Source organism: Thunnus thynnus, chromosome 6 (genome assembly GCF_963924715.1).
Source record: "Thunnus thynnus chromosome 6, fThuThy2.1, whole genome shotgun sequence".
Lineage (NCBI taxonomy): Eukaryota > Metazoa > Chordata > Actinopteri > Scombriformes > Scombridae > Thunnus > Thunnus thynnus.
The window spans coordinates 15291308-15318785 of record NC_089522.1 but is presented as its reverse complement, the minus strand read 5'-3'; the positions used below and the strand labels follow the sequence as shown (position 1 = coordinate 15318785).

Genomic DNA, 27478 nt, shown 5'->3' with positions numbered 1-27478 from the left:
TGCTCCATGTGACAACTCCTGCTGCAGTCTTCCCACTTAAAACCTTTTGTTGAGTCTGTTTTTCCCAGTTAGAGAGCACAATGCGGATAAGTCAACCCAAACCACAACAGGAAGGAAACATTTTTTGATGATTCATGTCTTGAGCTGTACAATAGTTTCATACTGGTCTGAGTGACTTACCCAATGGATGGCCCCGGGGTATTTTTTCCATTTCGTTATTTTCCTGTCATAGATGACTGGGCTCTTTTGTGACCCTGGGTGGCTTTTTTCTTTTTATAACCAAATGTCTGCATAGAAACTCACAATAGTGCCTCATTTGTGTTCAAGGTAGACGACTACTCATCATGAAGAGAGAAGCTTCCCTGAAGCAGGCCCAGGTCCTGAAGGCTTGTGATCGCAGTGAGTAAGATAAATTCAGTAAAATACAGAACAATCCTGAAAACCTGCTTCGGTTTGAAAGAGAACTGTGACTGGGAAGACTTTTCTTTTTCCATACAAAACTCCTAAACATAAAGCCAAAGCCACACAGGAATGTCTCCCAAACAACAACGTTAGAGACCTGAAAAAGGCCGAATCAGAGTCTAGACCTCACTCCAGAATGCAAATCCACAATTTGTGGTAGGATTGAGGTCCCCATGCAGTTTGACAGGCAGTTTTGCAAAGACAAATGGGGAGATACTGCTGTGTCCAGAAAGGTTTTTGTAGATAACTCTTCTGTATCAGTTTTACACAGACATATTACCCACAAAAACACAAGGCTATGATGGTTCCTCTACTAAATACTGATTTCATTGTGCTCAATGACTTTGCATTATATATTTGCATTCAAGTGAGGTTCACGTGTGCAGCTTTTTTTCCTTTTGGTATTATTCATGTTTATCATCAGGGTCATAAAATCCTGATTACCTCAACTGTAATTAAACGTTGTAAAACAAAGCATAAAAAAAAAACTCTGTAGGGTTGAATACTTTTTATAGCCATGATATACGGAGACAGTGGAAGACTCGTTTCCAGATCTGTGACTATAGGTGAAGCAGACATTACTGAAAAAAAACAAACGAACAGCAACTTACAGTACATGGAAAAATAACGGTAAGACAACACATCTCAACGTTCAGTCATAACATGAACTTCACTACCTTATCTTCTACTTTCCTTATGTAGAGAGTTAAGGAGAGCGATTACTGTGCATTTCAGGCACTGAGCTTACACCTTTCCATGGTGAAATTGAGAATAGTCCCAAAAGAAGAATGAGTTTGAGTTCCTTAAAAAAAAAAAAAAAAAAAAAAGGCTGTCCATTTTCAGCCACATCTATAGGGGATCATCAGGTACAAAGTCTTAATGAAACAAATTCATCAGAATATTTGGACTTAATAGAACCAGTCAACTAGTCACTGACATATTCTGATGTGATTTCTCAACTATTTAGCCATGGTTGTACAGTGCAACATCCCTTATCTAATCTCAAGCTTCCTATAACATTAAAGGCAGATTTTCTGTATTAACAGAATCATCACGTCAGTGTCAACCACCAACTGATGTCTTTTCTTGATGCATTTTTGTTGAGCCACTGGTCAAATAAGCATCCAAGTTCTTATCTTAATGTAAAAGGTGACTATCTTTTCCACAAAGAAAACATACAGATAAGCCTGTGCATATATATTTATATTTATGTATATATTAATGAAAAATATGATAAATTTCTCTGTAATTCAAACTTCAAAACCAGCACATGGTATTTGTGAAAGTATACCAGAAATCTCAAAATGGTCTGTGTGGTCATTACGATGCAACAGCACTATCACTAGCACTTGACCTGAATGACTTCCCTTCATTAACTAAATGAGTCACGTGTCTTGGTACATTTACCACTGATAAAAAGGAAACAAACACTGTCATAAAATAACAAAACATAAAATAATTTAGTTAACTTAACACTAGTCCTCTAAGAAGATGACCTTTTTTCACAGGTTTGGAGTTTTAATAAGAACCACGACTTCTTGCGTTATTTTTTATAAACTCCTAACGACAAGCTTTCAGTAAAATAATGTGTTTAGCTCTTTGGATAACAGTAAAACTTGTATCAGTTCCACCATAAAAGTCTCTTTAGCACCACACTGAAAAATGTATGCGTTGCATTTTCAAAAGTCTCTTGCCCATCGTGCCTCAGGCTTCATGTGGCGTCCATCTGTCAGGAAAACCCAACTTTCGAACATGTCTTCACTTGGAGTCTCCCAGCAGATGGACAATGAGTTCATACGTAGAGAGGACGATGGCTGTGTTAGGGATTTGTCTAATTAGCTGTGGAATGAGTCCTCTATAAAAAGCTGCGTAGCCTTCCTCCACTGCTATTAACCTCCCTGTCTGGAAGAAATACTTGTACTTGCTGCCTTCCTCGCGCAGCCTTGTCCGGATGACCTCTGTGGAGACAAAACAATGTTGAAGTTAGTTTTTAAATTATTTCTCCTCAACATTCGGTTATTGTGTTGCAAGGAAAAAAAATAACAACTGGTGCAAGTGTTTACCATGTGGGTAGGCTATGCAGGATGCACAACCCTTTGAAAAAGCAGCTGCCATCATCAGACGCAGGAAGTCCGATGCTCCTTTCTCCTTTTCACTGTTCGGAGAGGTGAACTGGCTCTTGGCGAGGTTTTTCTTCAGTGTCTCGTAGATGAGGAAGCAGATCATGGTCTCCGAGATGCCGGCGTAGGATGCGGTAAGGCCTCGGTAGAAGCCCCGGATCCCTTCCGTTCTGTAAACATAGCGGGCGCACTGCAGTGCGTTCATCTTCTTTTCTCCTCTGGCTCTGAAAAGTTAAACAAGTGATGTTCATTAGTGTCAAAATCACAGTATGAGAAGGACTGCAACTAACAACGATGTTACTTGATGATTCTCTATTAAAAAAAAAAATCCATTAGTCATACAAACTACAAAATGCCAAAATGATGAATGCCGCACACCAGTTACCATAGCTCCAAAAAACAGTCTGACGGTAAATAATTAATTCATAATATTTATCCTTCAAGTGATTAGTCAACTTTTAACCATTTATGGAAGTTTGGGACATCCTAAGATTTCCTTGTTGGGTCGAGTGAGTGACTAGAATAACCTTAACTGAACTTTGTTTCATGATATTTGATCCTTTTCCTTCCTCAATCATGAGGCCACCATTTTGTGCTGCAGGACAGGTGTTTTTTTGAAGACAGGGTGAACAGACTTGTTCCTGTGAACTCTTATGATACTACTGCCCCGTACTTGGTAATGTAAATATAGACTCTTCTTCTGCACGCAGTTCACTACGTCAGCACTGTGTATTTATGGAGCGAAGTCACAAGCTCAGTCTCACACACTGCATAACCCAAGGACAGTGCCATGAAGGCAGGCTCTGTTAAAATTTCTGTTAAAAGGTCACATTATATGCGCTGCCTTCCCACCTGCAAAGACCCTAAAATAAGTCAGATTGTTTTACACAGAACTAAAACAGAGCACTAGAGTCAGACCAGAGCTGAGACTTTACATGCACACAGGGAAAATTAAATTAAGAGTATACACACTTTCTCTCCAGCTGCATCCTGGTCTTGACCATCCAGATGGGGTTCATCAGAGAATTAGTGACGAAAGCTGAGGACAATAGACAAAACACATTCAGTTTTATCCTGTGGAGCGACATCATAATAAACTTGTAAGTTTGTTGCACTCATACTCATTAAAGGGAATTAAAGCGGGAGACCATAGCAACAGCATTAGCATCTGCAAAATCTCATGTAGTCAGGCAATAAATATGACCTTTTTAAAGCTTATGATGGTCATTTCACAGGCTAAGAGTTTCATATTGGCTTTGTGTTATTTATCCACAGAGTAGACAAAAATATAGAAGGTCTAAAAAAAAACTGGATTGCATATTTTACAGCTGTTCATGTAGTTATGTCAATTACATGTATGTACCAAAGCCAACATGCAGACTGCTCACCTGCAACACCAGCAGAGGACATGTGCACCACTCCACTATTAGGAACGAACAGCCCATTGAATATCTCTTTAGATTTCGAGTAGGCAGCAAAGTAAATGGCTCTGAAACACAGAGAACAAACTGGTGAGAACTCTACACACACGCAGCTGTAAAGATTAACACACACTGCTTAAATATGAATGCATTTTCAATATGTGAATGTGGTTTTTATGACTGCTGTGCAATTATGTAAATGATTCCATTTGGGCCAGTGTGGGTCTTTCACAGAGAGTATGTATCCAGAGCAGTCTGTTCTCCAGTGCCTGCGCTCTCTGCTCGGCTTCTGGAACAGACCGTCACTGCACCAGAATGGGCTGAATAAGCACTGGGCACCACAGATGCCCACAGCGCTGCTCTGAATGTGAGCCTGTCCAAGTTGGCCATTGGAATTACTGAGCAAAGGATCATGCTGCGGCTATTCATTAACCATGGGGAGAGTATATGTAACCAATGGCCTTTTTCAGCTTAACAGAGACTCAAAGTCCAGTTAATGTTTTTTTGGCAAATTTGATAGGATTATACATTTTACAGTTATATTACCATGTTATATTACCATGAGCAAAGTACTGAACATTTGTTGACACTAAAAATAGAACAAAGGGTGTAACTGAAACTTAACACAGTGTACCATTTAAGACTGAACTTTTATCAGTGTTGAAGTCACATGTCCCTCAAAAACTTAAACAAGAGCAAATATTACTCAGCTATTATCAGTATCTTTAAACCATTAGCACATCTATTAAACTCTGTGTCATAGTTTTTTTGTTCCTGGTCTTATTTGTCTCGAGTTAAGAAAAGTTTAAATGTCATGTAGACAGATGCTGTGCCTTACACAAACAGAACAGCTAACTCACGAAACTCTCTGTGGCTGGGAGGACTCGGAAGTTGTTGCCGTGACAACAGCTTCCTGTTTATATGGCCAGTTAATGCTTCTAACCATTAAAGTGCAAAATATAAACACAGCCCTTTTCCTTTTTGTTTTCCTTGGTTGGTGGCCACGGTATAATAAACTCTGAGGTCTCCCGATACACGAAAACAACAGACTGCTGAGAGATTGCCATTCTGCTTCTTTGCCTCTGCTTTGTTTATTGTTTTTGAATACAAGGACACCACATTGTGTTTCATCACTAACTTGTAAACCAACAGGCAAGTATGATTAACACTGAGATGACCTCATAGTTTCAGGACATCGTTAAAGAAAACGTGATGAGGAAATACATTTTAACATAAACAATGTGAAATGTAGACATAGATTTCACTGTACCTTGAGGGAGCCACACCAACAAGGTTTGGCCCCAGACCACGGAAGAGTGATCTTGGTCCCTCTTTTTCTAGAATTGATCTGAAACAAAAGCAAAGAGCCATCAAGCACCCTAAAATATATGATAGAGTGTTAATCATACACATCAATGTTCATATTAAACTGTCTCTTTGCCTGTGTAGGATTAACATCAGCTCTGTTTAGGGAAATGAATATCAAAGCTCACTCCTGAAATCATTCCAAGTGTTACACCAGTCCTGTTCACTTGAGCTGGTTTCCCAGTTACTATACTGAACTCAGTCCCCTCTGCAGGGCTCGGCTTGTCACGTCGGCCACATCCCCACTCAGTTTTTTTAACTGTTTGTTGGCAGTGACCTTCAGACCTTCATTCTCTACATGACGGTCAGCTCTGTCCCTCTGGGGGAAGAGTACAACTGCAATTTGTGTTGGTTTCTGTAATGCACACCTCCTCTCTCAAGCAGTGTTCACACATTAAATCGCTCTTTCGCTGATACCCAACACCTCTTCTCAAACAATGATGAGTTTAGAAACACAATAACGACCTCTTTTCAGGTCAAAGTAGTGTCCAATCAGTAATTGAAGGTTTCAATGGTTGGAGGACGGGTTTAAGGTTGATAATGGTTTTGTTTTTGTTTTTTTCCTTGAACACAATGTAGAGAATGAAAACATTAGCCTGTAAATGCAAAAGACAACACTCTACCAGCTCTGAAAATTCATTTGAATGATCAGTGAAGGTAAACTGAAAAACCTGTCTAAAACCTGAACTGAAAGTATTTGTTCTCTCAAGGAAATAAAACTGTAATCGTCACTTTTACAGCTCCAGTTGACACCAGTTCAGACCTTGGTCCTCTGACTATAATATAACACAGATGCAGTGCCCTGGTTAAAACCTCTCCTCGTCAGCCCTCTGGGGATGTTTCTACTCTGCCCAACCCAAGCTGTCTCATAAATAGGACTACTTCATAGAAACCACAAAAACTTGTTATATACCTATCTCGAGGCCTGGTGGAAAAGCAGGTTTTGTGTCATCCCAAATGGCTGTTTAAGGACACTAGATACGAGCAGGAAACTGCGTACTTAATCCTCCCTTTATGTAGGACAGGATTAGTGGCCTTCGTTTTAAGACTATGAAGGCAGAAAACAAATGACAGGCTTTCTAAACTATTTTACTTCATACAACTATTTCAAACATAACCAGTTATTTTGAAAAATGTATTTCATCAACACATCAGACATAACTAAACAACGGTATTCCCAGGGACGCCACCATGTAACTAAAAAAGTCAGCAGCTAACAATTATGCCCGTCCTTATATGGCAGCTTTGATAAACAGTAGTGTGCACCGGCTGTGAAGAGGGAACACTTTGTCCTGATGTTTGCGAGTAAAAAAATACAAACCCCTCAGGGGACAGTCCCACCCAGTATTTCTGCAGCACTGTTTGCCTAACAACGAGATAAACAAACACCTTACCTCAGGACCTGCAGCAGCCCAGGTGTAACAGTCCCCGGTCGGATGACACCGGTGCCGCTCAGGGTGCCTAGCTGGACCTGGAAGACAGGCCGGAGGGTGAGGCCAGAGGACTGCAACCGTGTCTTCAACACCTCCAGGGGGCAGGTCATGATGGCTCCCACCGTACCACTACATCTGCAAATTGACATTGGCATGAAAATTAGGGTAACGGAGCTTGAGATGTTTCAAATCCTGCAAACAAAGTAGACAATCCCCCGCTGCTTAATTCGTGTACATTCAGATTAATGTAATACAATGGATCACCTGCTTAGAGTAATGTGGTCCAATCATTTGCAAGGTTAATCATATCAGCTTTGACAAAAGATTGTTTTTCCCCCCATCATAACACAGCTGAAGAGCTGCTGACCAAGTGCAATGAACAATTATGGTCAAAGACCAAACTCTTGCTCTGCAGTGGAAATACTCAGTTATCCAACCACATGTGGTGCACAGGGTTTTCTGTCTCAGACGCTCTAATTGTACTTGGGAAGAGTGGTTTGCTCGAGTTAAAACTTTTTAGACATCACTTTTGCAATTTCAGCATGAATAATACCCTCATTTAGTTCTTCACAACTCTCACTGGTACATCGTTTATTACCCATGTCTATGACCTTGTCAGGGACAAGCTTTAAAAGTCTGGAACAGATTAGACTAAGCCTGTCTCATGTCTGGAGGACAGAGTCAAAAACCTTAGCAGCAGTAACACCTGACCTAAGTGTCCATTCACTGATCACTAGTCATCTATCCAACCCTATACAATTATTAGAAATCATGCAAAAAAGAAATTACGCTCTGGATTAAATTTTCCATATTACATAACCTAATGTGACAAACACATGTAGCCATGTTGAGATGATGTGGCGTGGATGAGCTGTTCTAGCCATGAATACTGATCCCAAAGATAAGAAATCTATGGAAAATGAGAAGAATGTCTGTTAAATTACATATTGTTAATTGAGAATTGGTTGTTAAACATGTTCTGTCAGTGTGTCATACAAGCTCAGCTGGCTTGTAATGTTATAATTAACCCTGCTACATTTACTTAAAACAAAGTGGCCAACATCACCACCCTTATATTATCATTCGCCACTACATTTTAAAATCGTGGTCGCACATGAGGAGCTAAAAATGTCTTAGTTACCTAAATGGTCGTCAGAACGTTTCAAGGGTAAAATGGCGTCATTTTTTACTAAGCCAATGTTGTTAAAATGTGACCTTAACATCAGGTGAGTGCACTCCAGCTCTCTATTATATCACAGCCCTGCTTATTTTTACCAAAAACATTCCTCCATGCCGATCAGTGGTTAGCATGGAGCTATGGTTGTTGGCAAACTACAGCTTCCGTTACGCAACAGTAACTAAAGGACATCATAATTATAGCAAAAGGCTAACTTAACGACTCTCGGGACTGCGACACGTCCGACCACTAACTTAATGTTTTGAGATACAATTTACAGCTTCAGTTTTAACACAGTGTATCGTCTAAAACATCACGTTGTCAGCCGCAATAAGAATACAACCTTCCAGGGAGAAATTACTAACCGTGACTATCGTTAGCTGGCTAACACAAATTAGCAAACTTCCGCACAGATACGAAAGATGTTGCCGGTGGTTGTTCATTGTCCACGACAACGTTAGCTTGAGTATTAGTCTGAGAACTATACAGTTAAAACTGACGCTAGTTATTATTTTCAGCTAGCTATTCAACATAATAAATGAGTAAGCTAACTTAGTGAAGAAAGCAGCGAAACGTTATATTGGAAATAGTCGTGCTAATACGAGCTAAGTTAGCTTGCGTTTATGGATCCGTTAGCAAGTTGGCTAGCGGCTCTGTCCTGCTTAAATGCGTTGGATTAGCGACTAAATGTTATTTACAGGCTTATGCTGCAAAGAACATGTACCTAAGCTCAAGTAAAATCTTCATGTAACGTTAACAGTTTGAGAGTTATTAATAAGTTACTCCGGTTGGAAGCAGCAGCTTTAATGTCTTACCCTCCAGCGAAGAGATGTAGCAGCGTATCTTTCTGTGCCATCTTTGTTCCTTTTTCAAACAGCCACCATACTCTTCTTATGTGTGCCTGATAAAATCGGGTTTGAATCAAAGAGAAGGGACAGAGAGACGGTTTATGTGTCTGTGCACCGGCTTGTCGGAGCTGTCAGCAGGGCCGAGCGGCGGGCGGACCTGAAGAGCTGCTCACATTTACGTCAGAGGGCCGGACGGGGGTGTTGTCCATGACGTAGGCACACGTGCTCAGCACCTCGTGCCTTTTGGCCTTTCTACGAGGTTACATAATCATTTGCCTGCAACAAAGCTCCAAAAACAACAGCAGGACAACACTTTGAACACTTTGAACTTTCCTTCCTGACCTTCATTTGTTTCATTATTTAAAATAAATTTTACTTCTGTATAATTTACAGAACCAACAGACTTCTGAAAATGCAGTGAAAATATGATTCCTATAATATTCTTGCACAGGAGTGGATTTAGTGATTTGTGGGCCCCAGGCAAACTGTCTTGCTTTATTTTCACCGTTTCTCTAAATGGGAATGTTGGTAAAAGAAGTACTCAAAACCTTTTTCTTAAGTAAAACTACCACCCAGAAAATATACGGTAAAGTCCTGGATTCAAGAGTGAAAGAGAGGCATTATTTGCACAATGTACTTAAATTTACTTAACTTGTGTTGAATGTGGAGCTTTTAATTCACTTATAATTCTGGATAGTTTAATCAATTGTAATGCATCATATTTTATTTGTTATATCTTGTGAGTAAAATCTGAATCTGCAACATAACCAGTAATATTTATCTGGCAGGTAAATGTGGTGCAATGTTTTCCTCTGAGGTAGAAGTATAAAGTTGCTTTTTTTTTTTTTTAATCATTGCCTTTATTGGACAGTCAGCAGTGAAGTGGCAGACATGGAAACATGCAGAGAGAGATGGGCATGACATGGAACAAACGTCCCTGGCAGGAGTCAAACCCGTGATGTTGCTGTTATGTAGCATGCACAGTAACCAGTTGCATATTTTATATGTAGTCATACTGAGTTATATATTGTATCAAGGGTGGGCGGGAGTTCTAATTGAAATAATGTGTTCTTGCTTTCTATCAAACTTTCAGAGTATGCTGAATCAAAACGTTTACTGTTAAATGACCCATTTTCTGGCTTTTTCAGGTTTCACAGTCAAGGTCTGGTATGAGAGGAGTGTAAGTGCAAACTGTGCTCACACACTGACGGGCTTGTTTTTCATGTCTGAAAATGTTCAGAACATAAAATGTTCTGCAGAAACCCTCACATGTCACCATGACACATTTTGATCTGTATGCATATCTCAACCCAGTTACCTAATCTTTATGATCTCTTCCTGCTATGGAAGTTTCTGCAAACTTTCCATCAAATTATATGTTTACCTGTAATTAGTCTGGTCCTACTCTGATAAGAAATGGAAATAGAGAGATAAAACATCAAGCAAAACAACTTCATCTATCTCATCAGCAACAACTAAAGACCTTGATTTTAATTGGAGCTGAAATATGACACCATGCCCGTTCAGTGTGGCCATAATGAGCATGTGATGTTATGGTATGTGCCATCCACCAATCAGCGGTGTGCAATAAATGTTGGAACGTAACTCCAGCTGCCACCCTGAACATATTATCTAAGCTGTAAACCTATGGAAATCTAAAAGGTTATTCCAGCAACTTGATAACACCTTGTTTTTGTGTACATTGTGCAATAACATCTGTGCTGTTGAGTCTCAGTCTCCTCAGCTGCACTTGCTTTTTGCCCTTTTGGGAATCATAACAATATTGTTGTCATTTTGTATTGTCAGTGTAATTTTTTTCAGTGAATGACATGTAAACAGGTCTCACCTTATTTTGATCTTTGACACAGATGTGGGTATAAGCTGTCCCTGTGGATTTGAAGCTTTTTTTTTTATCCAACTCACCAACAGTTTAATAGATAAACTGAGCATTGTCTGCATGTTTTACATTTAATCACACAAGTCCTTTATATTGAAATATCCTTATATTTGACATATATACTGACATGTACAGTATGCACTAATTCAAAGTTTCTAAATGTCAAATATTGTATAATAAGGTTTGTGTCTCCTTTGTATCAGTCTCGTCAACATGAGTTGTCTAATTTATCTTTTTTTAAATGAACAGACCTCTGAGGTGTTTCAAGTAAAACACTGTTATTTACAATATTTTACTATTGTCATGACCAGTTTGTCATGACCAGTTTGTCATGACCAGTTTGTCATGACCGGTCTTTGTGGTTATATAGAGGTTGGAAATGCTGACACCAAGTGACTGAATGTGAAACAAGCAGCGTCATGTACTGAGACGCGACAGTTCCTCCCAGCTTAGCCTGTGGTCTAGGGAGAAGTGAAATACAGAAATCATATGATTTATTCTCTACATCAGCTGTATCTTCTCACTTCTTTTAGCTTCCATGTGTTGTCTTGTTTTTAATTGTAACAGTATTGATGTCAGTAAGTTGCAGGTGCAGTTTGGTTCCCATTAGGGTTGTTTGGTTCTTTCAAACATCTCTTGGGGTTTCTTTGAATCAGCTCCAGTACACAGTGTGTGTGTGTGTGTGTGTGTGTGTGTATGTGCACATAAACTTTGCTGAACTTAATCCTGTGCCTTATGTAAAAAGCTAAACCATCACAGGGATTAAAGTGTCCCAGTGTCTGTATCAGTGACAGTGTTAAAGTAATTGGAGGCTGATGCAACAGTGAGAGAGGCTCAAATCCTCCCTCCCTCCCTCCCTGCTGCCACTCCCAACACTCCCTACTCGCTTCAATATTGGTTTCCCTCAGTCCTTGGCCTACGTGCATTTAATGAACTTTATTTCAAGTGCACATATCAGTAACTTGTTTACCTTACATTTTATAGTATTTCAGTGCAAACCTGCTTGTTTAACATTCAGCTTGCACCAAAATCTACTTTTTAAGTAGCATCATTCACTGAAATTAAATTTTTGCATCTTTGAATACACAAATGAGATCATCTTAAATTCTTCATTCGTGAGACCAAGTTCTTTCCTTACAATTCAGCATGTGCCATAATATCCCCGAGTAATTATTATTGACCTAAAACTGTCAGCTGTAGTTTGGTAACATTTTCCACCCTACATTTCCTTCCTTCATGCAATAGACATGATAAATGGTTAAAAATAAATTGAATATATGCACAAAAATTCCACTACAAATAAAATAGATTCTGCAAGTAAGAAGGAAACATTTTGCAAGGAAACATAAGTAATTTACACAATTCAGAAGACTAAACAGGTCTAAACATGGACTATATTACTACAGTTACTATACTGTGTGTGTCACATCACTCACTTCCATATTTTACTTCCCAGGAGATGTTATAGGGAACAGGACATTTCCCAGCAGTCTGAAAATGTCCAAAGGGAAGGAGTCGCCTTCTGGAAACAACATTTAAAAGAGGATTCAGTACTATTTATGGACAGGAAGTTCAGGGTCAAAGGATTCAGTTTCCTAGAACTAATGTTCCATATAATCTAGTGTGATGTGGATAAAATCTGCTTGCTTGGTTTTGTTAAATAGTCATTCTGCTCAGATAACTGGCCTGAAATGCAAAGTTTCAGAGTGGCTGAAGACTTTTACATGGTAAATACTGTGTATGTAGCCTGTCTGGGTGTTTATGTGCAAATTCGCTACCTATCCTAATGTTTTGTCTCAGTTTCTGTGTGCAGTGAAACCTACCACTGCTGGTAGATTCCTGTTTACCATTCAGAAGTTAAAGGTCCTGCACATTCACACCAGTGTTTTCAGATATCTTGCCTCATTAGACCTTTGATCAGGCTGAAACAAAACATCATGTACTGAACATTAGAGTCACACACAGGTGTTTTCATTTATTTTTCTTGATTAGACTTCTTCTCAGGACTCTGCATGCAAGTACATGTTGTGATATATTGACATCTCATTCACTCTGCTCTTAGTTTTGACACACCCATGAACCTTTTTCATGAAAGTCATTTTGATATGTCACAGTAAGAAAATCACAGGTGTACATGATAATAAATAACGACAGCTGAATGCCATCGTGCATGCTGGCTCACTGTCACACTGTCATGACTCACTAGGACCCTTGAATAGAACAGAGACAGCATTAATGTTATTAGTAACACCTTTGCTTTCCCTGCTATGACAAGTCAAAACATCTGCTGTGAAAAGGTCTATTAAGGCAGAACAATTTTAAATACATTATATTATATATTAAATACATCAAATTACTTCTAGTGCACAAGACACACTTGATATTATATTTCAGTGTTAAACTGTTGTTTCATATTCAGCCCTTGTAAGAATATTGTTAAATATTTAGACAATTCTAACTTATTTCTGAACTGTGAGCATGTTCGTTTTCATAGACATGACTTTAAAATCACTGGAATGAAATATTAGCATCTCAGAATAGCAACAAGGGACCATGAATCACAACATCCCTGGTTTGTGTCCAGCTGGAAATCTTTCTTACTTGTCATTATATAAATTTATATACAAGTGGGGTCCAAAAATCTGAGACCACTAGTTAAGATTCTTCTATTTTGCATGTTTCTAGAGTTTTTTTTTTTTTTTTTTTCATTACAAATAATACCTTAGTATTTGGTTTGTCCCCCTTTTGCTTTAATGGCAGCATGCACTTGAGCTGGCATGGACTCCACAAGTTTGTGCAAAACCTGATGAGCCCTGTTATCCCAGCATGACTTGACAATGTTCCAAAGAGCTTCTTGTGATGTCTTGTGCAAGTGTCCCCATAAATGTTCACTGGGGTTGAGGTCAGGTGACTGTGGAGGAAAGCCCATGGCAGTCAGGACTCCTTGGTCTTCTTTGGTCTTAAAGTAGTTCTTGCAATGGTTTGAGGTGTATTTGGGGTCATTATCCTCCTGCGGTATGTATCCTTCTAACCCGCACGTGCGTCTCATGCGGTCTGTGCGCGCATCATCTAGAGATTTGGGGTCTTGTCTAGTTTTTTCCGCGTCACGCGCGCGGTTCTCAGCAAAAATAGACAGTGAAAATGATCTGTTGGTATACATATTGACAAAATACCAGCAACGTTACACCTTTTCCACAATAGTTTCAGTGACTACTGCACTACGAAAAGCAGGAGTGACAGAAATTATTAAAAAAAAAAACAAAAACAAAACGTGATTGTATTGAGAAAATTTTCCTGCAGATGCATGCTACAAATAATCACAGTGACATTATCCTTTCGTTAAAATTTCTGCTGACTATATCTGTAGAGTATGTCATAAACATGAAAAAAATATAGAGTCACAACTGCGGGTCAGCCTGCGCGGTGCACGCCGGGGCAGGGATCCCCTCTGGCGGGGAACTCCAGCGCGGAGAGTCGGTGACACATTGAGCTTATTTCCTGCTCGATTTCTGTGATATTAGTTCAAACCTGGACTCCTGCTTGTTGTTTTACTTGCTTCCAGACGGAGATTTGGTGTTGTTATGCTCCTTATTTGTTGTCAGTTTGCCTCCTGACAGTTAGCCTATAGTTTGGAGGTTTGTTTGTCGGAGTGTGTCTGGCTCGTTTGCTGTCGTCTGGAGGGATTTCCTTCACTTGGAGCGGTGACCGCGGTGGTTTAACTGGCAGAATAATCAATATAATCAATAAAAAAAACCCCGTCTTGTGTGAGGAGTATATGTGGCTGACACAGAAGTAGCCCCAACCAGATCCCATCATGCCCATCAGAAAAGAAATCCACTTTCACCCTACATATTATTATTTTTTCACAATTGAGCACACGCTTCTTAACCTTTTACTGTCTAAATATAAATAAAATTTATGACAAAATGTTATGAAACATCCTATTATTGATGGCCATTATTAAAGTCAGACTCTATGTAGAAAGACAGGGTTGTAGCAGCATGTCTGCGTGGACACCGCGCACGCGCGAGCCGCAGCAGTTTAGCGACGCACGCGCGCTGCTCAGGTAGAGGTAGACTGTGTCCCAGATGTTAGACCACCCCAAGCGTTTGGCCTCGTTTCCCCTCCTGAGAAGTGGTTTAGAAACTGCTGCTCGTCCTCTGAGACTCTACAACACAGCCCTCTTCTGCTGATTGGAGTCTTGTGTTCTTGATCTAGCAAATTATGCGTCTGTGATTAAGTTGCTTTTCTATCTGTCAGGGAACTAAGCTCGATGTATTGATCTTCTGATGGTGTGATCACTTTTGGCCTGCCTGATCGTGCTTTGGATGCAACTGATCCAGTTTCTGCAAAGTGTTTTAGACTTCCATGCATGCCCACTTTGAAACCTTTAGTCTACCCATGATTTGATGCTGAGAAAGCCTGTCTTTGTTTAGAATAACAATTTGACTTCACTTAGTTTTGATGCCATGTTTCCCACTACTACAATGCTACTTAGTAAGCGATGATCTGCTGCAAACTGGAGTCACAGCTATATTTATAACAGGTGAACACTGGCTGCAAGTTGAGTGACTTAAATCCTTTGATGAGTCGATCAAATCCGCCTGAGTGTCATCTGAACGCTTCAATGGAAGAGACACAACACAAGGAAACCTGACCTGATTGCCAACCTAGAAATAGTGCAGAATCTTAAACTGTCCTTTATATTACATATTATAACTGTGTTTTTAAACATTTCTGAATCCTCAAACTATGACTAATTTCCAGGTTTACGTGAAATTAGAGATTTTCAATGTGGTCTCAAACTTTTGGACCCCACTGTGTGTGTGTGTGTGTGTATATATATATATATAAATAAATACATATATACTGTAACAGACTTAAGTAGTAGCTTAACAAAATACATATACAGAGTTGATTTACAGGGGACGGATGAGGTAACAATCACCTTATACTGTATTAACTCCACCTAATGTTTATGTATATACAGTTTACAGCATTTAATTGGATGCCTTAAGCAGCAATGACTACTTTTTTAATTTCCTGCAGCTTGATGTTTCACAACAGTTTCATAATAGTTTCCCACGCAATGCACAATACACAATAGATACTTTGAAATAAACTTTAATATATACTTACAAACAAATCTACAACAAGGAATACAAATAAAATGGAAGCTGCAAGCATGGAAAAGTAAGGTGTGGCACAGTGTGTCCACATCCAGCTGAGTGCTGAATAAGGACCACATCAGCACATTTAAAAATCCTAGTACAGGTCTGTGATATGGCATCTGACAATATGTTGGCAGTCTGACTTTCTTCTATCACATTTGTACAGCACTTTGTGGATTGTCTTTTTTTTGTCATTATGGTGCCTTAAATATGTAGTTAACCAACATAGTCTGGTTCCCAAACCCCTTTTCCCCCTTTACATGTCATAAAACACAAACACAACATCAATGGTTCCCAGCTATGTGCCAGTGAGACCAAAGAGTGGCGAGTTTTCAATCCAACCAACTGCCACATTACAGCAGCTGTTTCACTGGCTGGTTTCCACTTTCTGGTGCAAACCAGTGAAATCAGCTGATGAAGCAATTGGTTGAATTTAAGAGACAAACACTCTTGGGCCTCGACAGTATGTGGTTGAAAACTACTGCACTACAAAAAGCAGGAGTGACAGAAATTATTTTTTAAAAAAAAACAAAAACGTGATTGTATTGAGAAAATTTTCCTGCAGATGCATGCTACAAATAATCACAGTGACATTATCCTTTCGTTAAAATTTCTGCTGATTATGTTCCTGTCGGATGCCTCAATGGTAAGCAAGAGAAACCTGATAGTGCTGCCTGCGAGTGGTCAGAGCTGATCATCAGCTGCTTCACACTGCAGTGCAGACTCACTGGAGTGGTCAGCATCTTCTGCCTGTGTTGTGAAAACCGTACTTTTTATTCATTATCCATTTAAACATCATAATTTCTAATAAAAAAAAAAACACAGTAAGATTTCATTTTATAATTCTCAATTTGAGAGGACGTATTGGTCGATATGTATATATGCTGCCACCTTGTGGTCAGATAGTGGAGCTGCACTTATGCTTAAAGTCCAATCTCCACAGTTTTGTTTTAGTACGACCAACATTTAAATTTAAAAGCCTAAGAGATAGAAATTCATAATCACAGCAGAGATACCGACCACTTATGCCACATCATCTTACAAACTGGAGGAGGTACACCAAAATGGTGACTGTCAGGGCATCGTCCGGATCAGCATGTGCATAGTGCTCAGTGATTCCTGATTTTTTTTTTTTAAAGTTAGAGAATACATTTGCAAAGAGTCATTAAAACAGGATAAGAAACTCAAAAAAAAGAGTCCAGCCACTGACAAAGAAGTATACTTGTTGAATCATCCATAAGGCTGAGTCAGTCTTAGAGGCTTGAGCAATGTTGTCAAACGGGTTCAACCCCAAGACGGATCCCAGAGAAACATGAGAAAGACGGGGAGTGTGTACGGTGTGTTGTGACTGTCAGCGCCGTCATTGGTAGAGCAGGTAGTTCTTGAGAGAAGCCGGCAGGGGCAGTCTATGGATTTCACTCAGACGGTCTCTTCCTAACGCCACTCTCACCGAACGCCTACACAGGTCCATCAGAGAGAGGGGTTCAGCTGGAGGGAGACAAGAGGGGGGAGAGGAGTGAGTGAGGGGTTTACAATAGCTGAATTTCATTACAAGAGACCGTAAACTTATAAACTTCCACCTTTGACTCCTCTCAGAGATGTGATGATTTGACAAAGTGACCACATAGAGGGAGTCCCTTTTGTGTATAATAACTAAGCAAAATATTCACTCACAAAACAAAATTTGCCTCCAGTCCTGCTGCCATTAGTTAATATAATATTCATAATATGAGCTGTTCTATCATTTTAAATATGGGAATATAGGAAATGGAAAATCTGAATCAGGATGTCAGCCTAAAGAAGTCTACGCAGGCTCCATCAGAGGGAAGATATTCAACGAGGAGGTTCAAACTGATACCTTATCTGCTCTGAGGTAATGAAATGGACGAACATTCCCAGAGGTGGTATTAACACATCTGGGTGCTGCAGTGGATCTCTCCCCCATTCTGAGAGTGGACAAGGGAGAACTTCATATTCAACCAATGTCTGTACTGCAACATATTATCACGTTGCAAAAGATCCCCAGTGTGCAAAAGATAAAAAATATCTTTTGGGACTTTGGAGGCTCTGTAATAATCTATTAATCATTTATTAAGTAAAATATCTTAGGTTGTTTTTTTGGACTGCTTGTCAGAAAAAAGCGCAGTTTTGAGGCATTAGTTTGAACTCTCTTAATGTGAAAAGACATTTTGGGTTGAGTATCTTTTTATCCAGAGTTTCTGTATTTTTGGGACCTTACTTTTACTTTTTTTTTTCTACACTCCCTTGTTGGTAAATGTAACAAACTAAGCCAAACTTTGTTCAAATAAATTGCAGCCTAAAATTCTTTAAATTGGGTATTAAGTAAGGTTATATCTGGCCAAAGAATAAATATACAAGACAAAGAATCTGACCATACATTAAATGCCAGATTTCCAAACACAATCTGATGGGCCATCAAGCAGTACTGAAGTTCAATATGTAACCATGAAGGCATTTGCCAATAGGTTTGACTTTTTATAGCTGTAGAAACTGTTCCAAAAAGATAATAAAACACTGTATTCTGGATCCAAATCAGTCTGAACATTAACCATTGCATACTGTGGGACTAACTGCCTTCAACATCAGCGTATAAGATCAGTGATTTCCCTTCTCTACATCGCACAGTAAGAGGAATGTCATTAAACTGAAACTGGCTTTTATGCATATCACTGCATCTGCAGCGCTACTTTTCCACAGACCTAAAGTAGGCCGAGTGATCTGAACTGAACATAAAAATCTAATGAGCACAGAGCACTTGGGACATGTGGGGAGTACAAACACGTTTTGATAAGCACCTGTTTTTCCTCATTGAAAGCTCATGACCCTTTCACCATGGAATAATTGAGATTAATCCAATTGGCATAATTTTACATTTGTCTGGGGGGAAAAACAAGCAGCTTGTTTCTTTTCTGTACACGAACATTAAGGACCACCGGATGTTTTAGACCAATATACAATAACATCTATAATGGAGGCCTAGTTTCAAAACATAAAAGGCTAAGTACAGTTTATAAAAGGTTATAATGACATCACATTTTTACTCTGTTACATCCTCACTAAGATCGGGACACAAAGACATTCTCATGAGAGAAGATGATTCAGGGATACAGTTAAGTTAATTTATATGTAATCTGGACTTCACGACAAGGATACGAATAACGTCACGTTATCACATGTGCAGCTTTACATAAGAGCTCAGTCAGACAATACCTCTGCCCTGCAGTAACCCCATCTGTGGTAATGTGAGTGTCCTGCCTACAGTGTGACCAACCCTTCACTGTCACACCTATGTTTATTGCATCAATAAATTCTGCCACTGCCTTTTTAAGAGCTGTACTCATGACATCATCACAGATGGCGAAACAATGTCGCTCATGAGAGAAAAGAATAACAGATGTATTTTTTAAAATTCAAACCTTATACTTACGATCGAGTCCATTTATGTACCGGATTCGTATTTCACAGTGTCCCCACACGGCGCTCACCACCGGGTATAGCTTCCTGCCCTTAAGTCCTCTAAACGCCACTCCTAGATAATGTCCATCCACTATGTAACCCAGAGTCCCCTCGTCCATGTCCAAGACTACTAAGAGGGAGTCTGGGATTATGAAGGTGTCATCTGGCTCGAGGAAGGCCGGGTAGGTTTTTCCTGTGTGGTTCTTGCCATCGTGGTAGAGTTTACTCCTGCACAGGTCCCAACCCCAGGACTCGGCGTTGCTTCCTACCAATGCTGTGTAGCCCACTGAATGTAGCGGGGCATCGCTTGTGGCCACTCCGACCACAGCGTGCGTACCCCTCTGACGCATGGCCCAGCTGATTTCCCACACATGCAGTCCCCGTGTGTAGCCAACACGGCCCCGGATGGCGTCCGTGCTCTGCGCCACGGGGTGCCTGTGAAACACCAGCTTGTTGTCGTCCTTGACGAAGATGTTGAGGGAGCGGTCGTCGTTGTTCCACGAGTGCTGGACCTGCACGTCCAGGCTGGCGGGTGGCATGTCCAGCAGCAGATCCAGCCGAGACGGCTTGGTGTGACTCAGGGCCTGTAGCTCCAGCTTCAGGGGGCTGAACGCCGGATCCCGCATATCAATGGTTTTAATGCCACCTGGGACCTTTTGCCCCATGCTCTGGTCGGTTATAGAGCAGCTCCTTCTTCCTCCCCCTCCTCCTCCTCCCCCTCTCCTCCTCCTCCTCCTCCTCCTCCTCCTCCTCCTCCCCCCTCCTCAAAGTCTAATGGGGGGAGTAATCAGCCTCGGACCCTGTCCTCCACTGTGCTCATGCAATCCAAGACGCAGGTTTGAGCTCCTGTGTCACTAGCTGCACACAGTCAAGGTTTTGTTTGAAGCCTACCTGGAGAGATTAAATGAGATGGAAGCAGAAAAGACAAACAAGTTAACGATTAACTAATCTTATTAGCTACCTTTCTGTTTGGATCAGGAAACATTAGCATCAAATACTACAAAACAGAAAGCTAAACATAAGGCACATTGTCAGCAGTGCGAATAAGCGAAGTCCATGCTTATCATGCCATCATGCCTTTTACTGATGACAAAAATGGTACATCAGCTGTAATACAATATTCATTGAAAATGCAGAGAAACCCAAGAAATCTGAGATGTAAAACTACTTATTACTGATAACATTATCATTACACAACAGCAGGAAACATGTGTCTGCTGATCGTGGCCTTATTTCCTAGAGCCTTAGTAAAGATAGTAAAGATTTACTATCATTGTGACGTGTTTGCCCACAACCATCTGAACCTAATCTAAAGTCTGGAGCAGTCACAGTAGATCAAGAGTGAATGGCCTTGTTCTCTCCAAACCAGTTCACTTTAAGTTGAGCCGACCAAGAAAGACAAGACCAACAAGTTTCTGCCACATAACAGTCATCAACAGTGTTTACTAGATTGAAAAGAATATGTATGACTGATTGGACTATTTACAAAGAATAGACTGACCTAGTTACATGTCAGATTGAAGAGCTGCAGTTCAACAGTTTAATAACCGACAGGCTCAAGTTGCTGTGAACCGTCTTTGCCTGTGTATGTTAAAAAACGTCTTATTAATTTGTCAATCGTCAGAGATTTTGCCATACTGCTACCACGGTAGCTATCACTTTAATATCTGTGGCTGTATTGTACCATTGTAGGTAATATTATATCAATGAACAGGACTGATTTCAGCGATATTGGATTACATATACATTTTTGGATCAATGTGGTGAAGCACTATGATTTGTAAGGTATTGAATTTGGTAGATTAGCCAGAAAATAAGAAAATAGAAGGTCATGTCTCGGTATTTTACTCATTAACAGGTTCTCAACTAATTTTCCTGAAAATGTAGCATGTAACAAAACTGCAATATCAAGTTACATATACACTGATAGAGGCCTAAAAATATCAGAAAACACAGTTTGAGACAACATCCAATGTGCAACTGATGAGATTTGACTCTTAATTTATACTTTAAAGCATTATATGTGGACTAATTCTGTTTTTGAGACACCCAACTCTTTACCCTGAAAATGATCAAAATGTCATATCTGATTTTTTAGCTGTGACTTGCACATTCAAATTCAATTTGCATGACTAGAAATTCTAACATGCACTTGCAGACACAAGACGTGAAGTTATCAACTAAAAATAGTTGTGACCACTTTTTCCTGTGTAGCCTAATCTCAAGAGAACTGTAGACTACAAAAGATCATAAAACATGCCAGCGATACACTGAAGAACAGCCTGCATCATCTTGATCCTAATATTCTTATCATTTCCTCCACAGCTGATAAAACACTGTGTGTTTAGAGCTTTATGTGCATATCTGGTAAACACCTATTTTATTATGTGCTCCTTCTGACTCATTTGTAATTATGGCACACAAACAACATGAAAAGACATTCAAAATTTGATTCAACTAGTTGTCCTCAATTTTACGCACTACTCCTCCAACTTCTCTTGATAAAGTGGAGTCAATCCGAGAATTTGTGATAACATTTACCAATTTCTTCCACTTATCAGGCAAATGCAGGACAAAGCGCTCAACAGCCTTACAGAGAGGACAACTTTGGACTTTTCGCTGCCTCAGAGTCTTCAGCAAAAAACACTGAATCATGTAATTTTTCTGATATGCTGCCACACAACCATTATTAAACATATTGGGTCAAGTGCCTCAAATACTGAATTACAATAAAATAAAAACAGGAAACTTGAGTTCTGTGACATTATGATATTTAAAACAAGAGTTTTGGTTCTGCAAAAGCAACACCAAGGCAGCAGAAAAAGCGGATCAGGCCTGTGGGCTGACATGTTACTCAGCTACTCTGAAAGTGAAATATTCCCACAATCTCCAAAAATAGGGAAAAAAAAAAAAAAAAGAGGGGGGAAAAACTCCAGCCATTTCCTATTATATGGTTGTCTAGTCAGAGGGCAACAGGAAAAGCAGTAATAAAACGTCTGGCTTAAAAAAATAAAAAGCCTTTCTGTCGTGTTTGAGGGAGACGCTGCTAGACTACAGCTCTTCTGCAGCAGGAACAGCTTTTAGGAATGTAGAAACTTGACAATAAAAGCCTGATGAATACCTGCTGTGCTTCACCGACTCCATTACAACAGACCACAGCTGTGATGGGCACTTATACACTTATATTACAGAGGAGCCCTGATTTTTACATTTGAAACTTTAAACACATCTGAATACCAACTTAAGCCTACTTCTGATTAATAATCAAGCCATTAATTAAGTATCAATATCTAAAAGACATAATGTGACATTTTTGGGCGCAGGTGTGCCCTCTTTGGTCTTCGTATTTCTGCCTGTGTTGCAGCGAGGCCGCAGAGAGCATTGTGTAATGTAGGAAACTGCGCTGCTGGGAAGGCCACTCTAATTGAATTGTAGACAAGAGTTCATTGAGAAGTGCCTTGGCTCTTCTTCTAATGCAAGTAAACAACCATTTAAATGGGTCATGTCTCTTCAGTGATTGGAAAACAGGAGGGATGAAAAAGCAAGCAGCGGGTGGCCCGCATCCGAATGTAAACAATCTCTTTTTCAATGCCTGTCCAGCATTCAGGCAGAGCGAAACATGTTAATTTGCACACTCTTTGAGCCAGGACTTTACCGTTCCCTCCCCCCATGGCAAAGGGCCACTGTACAACGCACACAACATGCACAAGCAAAATCAAAACTAAAAGAACAATAAAAAGGTCCTCCCACATTTACCTTGGACTTCTAAACAAACATACCCCATTAGTAGAATAAAAGGTGGCTTGTGGAGGGATGTATTCGGGCTGGGATCCTGGCCTGGGCTGGTTGGGGGTTCCTGGGCCCCTGGACTGGTTTGAAGCTGATTAAAATGCAAGAGGACGGGCTCGCTGGATTTGCTGAGCCAAGGAAACACTTGTCTCAATTGTAAGGCCTAATTTAGACCAGGCCCACCTAAACTTAAGCGCTAGCTTGTTTGTTGACCTGTTGAGTACATAAAGCTCAAGGTTTACCAAAGACAAAGTCACCCATTGTGTGTGGATACAAAGCTTGAATAGCCTATACTATGTAGAAACATGTCACTGAATAGTCTATGACGTGTAAAAACTGAAGCGAATGTAAAGACTGAAGCAGTGTTGTAGCCTTGAACAAGGATTTAGTATACATTTCTTGTAGTTTTATCTGTCCAGTTGCTTTTTTGTTGGTACATTTCAGTAGGTTACACTTACTGTAGATACAACTATAGCTAAAAAATAATGCAGTTTAATACAACAGCCCTGCATTAAATTCTATAAGGATAATGTGGAGTTCTAGTTGATTAAACTTTGTCATTTAGGGGGCTGTTTTGGTTTGTTCTCCATTATATAAATGGGGAGGATAAAATATTAGAACCACACCTCAGTATAACGTAATACAAGTAAATAGTACCTTTAACTACATCCCCCAGAATGCCCACAAAGTTAAATCAACACCCCTTTATAACAGTTAAAACAAAAACTGAACTTATTGTAATGTTTATGGAAGTAAAACGTTGTGCTGTTGTATTGGAGTACATTAGTTCAGGGGAGTTGAACCTAACAAACTGGCTAAAGAAGTGTAGGCCTTACTGGACAGTTAACCCACAATAGCCTGTCATGCTAGCTAATGTAAAAGCAGCCTAATCTCCACATAAGCTGTGGCGGGCCGGGCGGCCGTGTGCTCCCGGGCTCGATGACCCGTCCGCGCGCTGCCTCACACACAGAGAGGGAGGCAGCGCGTGAAACAAGCTGCAAGAACCCGACAGTTTGTTTGTATTCACGTGAAGCTCGATCGCGTTCGAAACGTTTGTTACACAACGAGCTGCTCAAAACCGTGTTAGCACCCAGCAGCAGCAGCAGCAGCAGCGACACACGGCTAATGTCGGTTAATGAGGGGCGAAGACAGGCACACAACAACAACAACTCTCTGCTCCTGTTGAGCCGGACGTTTGGGAAGCGACAACCTTTAAAATAAGTGTTGTTTTAGATAACAGATGTGTAAACGTGACACCGAAACAAGCGCTTCGGCAGCAAACATATGAACAGTAAAACAAGGGGGGATGAAAAACATATCAAACACACCTGGGTGAAGTTGTGAGGCGGTGAAGCAGCTGAGCGGATGTGACCGGGTTTAGGCTCCCAAGTCTTCGCCTACTTCATCGCTGTTTTCAGTTTCCGTGTCGGCTTACCTTTTACCATTTCGGGCTGAACATGAATTAGGTGAAAATGATGATGGCTGCTCTCTAACATCTCTCGCGTCACGTGGTAAAATGCTCCCAGCTGCTGTGTTAGATTAGGACCTCCCTACTGACGGGCTGCAGCCCGAGTGAAGCAAGCCTCACGTTGGTTTCAATCGCCTGTGGTTGTAAATGTGTTCATTAAATATGTACACGTGCAGTCAGGCAAACAAATTTTTAAAAAACTTTTTACAATTTCCTTTTGAAATGAATGATTTTTACTATAAATATAGCTTCAACATTTCTTGTGCTTCCCTTACAAACAAACTTTACTATGATTACACATTCATTTATTTTATATTTTAGCCACTTCTGATTAGAGTGTTTTTTCTTTTCAATGTATATTTCAATATTTTATTCATTATGCTAAACCCCGTATAGTGGCAACGAGAGTTGATAATTGTAATGAATTATTAATCATTGAATTACTAAGAAAAATTGCAATATACATTTTAATATGTACTTCCCTGAATAAGGCCATTTTATAGATATTCTATCAATCAGAGGGAGAGAGATAAATTTGGTTTCACAGCTCTAATTCATTGTGGAAAAGATCCTATTACTTTCTGAAGATGTAGTTATAGTAACATAAAAATATCAAATTAAATACTGAAATATCAAGTAGGCTATTAGATGAATATAGATTGACTTAATTATTAACAATATTAAAGTTGAATACAAATATGCTAACGCTTACAGTCAATTAAAATGGTCGAGAATAAAAATAAAAAATAGAGCTAAAATCATATGTCCATGGTGGTTCTATTGTCGTATTGAAATAAACACTCATCAACTCATCCATGACTGAGATTTTAACATGTTTACATGGTTATTGAGGAGGAAGAACCAATATGAAGCTAACTTCAGTCCAGGGTATCACCACCAGGATCCTAATGTGGAGCCTAAACTGCAGGCTACACTAGCCTGACCCTCATATGCTGTTCAAGTGAGGTAAGACATCGCACAACCGCCTTTCACTTCCTTGTTAGTTTGACATAAAGACAAGAAGTTAATTCATAGTGGACATATGAAACTCTGCTTTGAGCTTATATCTCTGTAATGCTTGTTATGTAATGGCTAAAAAAATAAGCATTATTCTTGGTTATGTACTTGTGTCCTGCCAAAATGTATGTCAGGATGGGATTATGCCATTGTGGTCTGTCCTAAGGGCATGCATGTGATGTGTGATGATGAAAGTCACTATAATTGATCGTTCATGCTCCAGCCTGTTAAGCACACCATTCACCCCATATGACCAGCTCCAGCAGGAGCACAGTGTTACCAAGAGGACCGGTGAACCGTGAACGCTCACACACTGAAACACTGGCACACTTTGTTGTTCGTCTTGACCCTCAGGCCACCCAGTCCCCTGGCTGACACGCTTTAAGAGGCAGAGAATGACGTTAAGACAGGTGGAGATCCTCAACATCATTCAGTGATGCTCAGTAAATCAGAATCATAGTCCACTGACTGACACCCTGACCCCAGGGGAACGTCAAGTATGGACACTGACAGGAGATTTGGACTGACAAGGATGATGCACCCCACACATGACCTTCATGTGCAGGACATCTAAGGTGGTCACTTCCAATCTTTCAGACAAATTTCTTCAAAACCAGAGCTCCTTTACAGTAACATCTATTCATAAAAAGAATGGGGGGGAAAAGCACAGTTTTTCCCACAATTTGACCCCCGTAAATGATTATTAACCCCTATTTTGTTAAAATCCTGTTCAGACTTTCCACCAAATCTGCAGCTCTGCCTGAGTCAGAGCATACACATGCACCAAATTTCACTAGTTTGTGAAATACTAGGACACTGTTGCCATCTAGTGGCTCCTCTGGTGTAGACACCCGCTGCTCCAGGTTCAAGCTTCACATTAGGTCAGGTCTGCATTAAACTCTACTTCATTAATTTATCACTCCTTCGGAAAACCATGTAATCCCTTGAAAAATCACGCAACATCTGTGGCGCATGTGCTCACAAAGAACAAGAGCTAAAAGCCGCAACAAACATCCTCCTCCTCTTTACTTGCTTCTTAACTTCAGCACTTGAGCATATTTTCACATTTGGCATTTGGTTTCTCTGTGATTAGGACAGGAATTAATAGGACATTTGAAATGACCTTATTTGTCCACTGTGTGAGGCGTCTGAAGGTAATACAGCTCATTTTACATCCTTGGTGGGGAACATAGCTCGGCGACTTGAATTACCTTCCCCTCAGCTCGTCTCCCAGTGAAAATCCCATTTTCCCATGCGCTGATGGTGCAATGTGCTGAGCTTGGTGATATCTCAGGGCCCCTCCACGATGGAGGAGGGGAGAGCAGACATGCTTACTGCCTCCCTTTTAGAAACCATCATTTCAGCAGGATCGATAGTACGTCCCACTCCATGGCTGGCAGAGTGCACTGCCTCTATGGATGGGGGATGGTGGGGTGGGGTGGGGGAGATGGGGGTGAAGGGGGGCATGTGTGGACAGCTGCACCAAGGCAAGTCCAAGCAGCACGCGCAGCCAAGGTGAATGATCGCATGCTGCGTCAGACACCCGGCTCTTCGCTTGCTCCGAGATGCAGTTTCTGGGGAGGACTGGTGGGTGGATGCTGTCCTCAAGTGGCGGTTGCAGTTGCAGGCAACACACTGATAAAATCCACTGAACTAGTTCAGCCGTGAGGTACTTCATGTTCTGAGTTTTCACATCTCTCAGCTGACTCACAAACATGCCTGCAGATGAGTAAAGATCTGCAACCGATGCAGCTTCCATAAAACTCTCCTCCCTGCCTTTTTTTGAATCGTCCTACACCTCTTTGTATCGGAGGTTGAGCACTCAAATAGATT

At 40.4% G+C, this 27478-nt stretch overlaps 2 protein-coding genes across 3 annotated transcripts; both read right to left on the bottom strand.

Annotated features, from left to right (window-relative positions):
* Positions 1-955: 955 nt before the first annotated feature.
* Positions 956-8994, bottom strand: slc25a33 (solute carrier family 25 member 33). The gene is made up of 7 exons (XM_067592011.1): positions 8794-8994; positions 6763-6936; positions 5274-5351; positions 3971-4071; positions 3555-3621; positions 2526-2806; positions 956-2420 (listed from the first exon to the last, which is right to left on the bottom strand). The coding sequence occupies exons 1-7, from the start codon at positions 8832-8834 to the stop codon at positions 2221-2223; spliced, it is 942 nt and encodes a 313-aa protein (XP_067448112.1). The 5' UTR covers positions 8835-8994; the 3' UTR covers positions 956-2220.
* Positions 8995-15831: 6837 nt separating this feature from the next.
* On the bottom strand, positions 15832-24703 carry spsb1 (splA/ryanodine receptor domain and SOCS box containing 1). 2 transcript variants are annotated; one of them, XM_067592008.1, is made up of 3 exons: positions 24489-24703; positions 19343-20262; positions 15832-17382 (listed from the first exon to the last, which is right to left on the bottom strand). In XM_067592008.1, the coding sequence occupies exons 2-3, from the start codon at positions 20034-20036 to the stop codon at positions 17255-17257; spliced, it is 822 nt and encodes a 273-aa protein (XP_067448109.1). In that variant the 5' UTR covers positions 20037-20262; positions 24489-24703; the 3' UTR covers positions 15832-17254. The 2 variants fall into 2 exon arrangements, with proteins under 2 accessions (XP_067448109.1, XP_067448110.1); XM_067592009.1 differs by having other exon boundaries at positions 19343-20258.
* Between the last annotated feature and the right edge of the window lie 2775 nt (positions 24704-27478).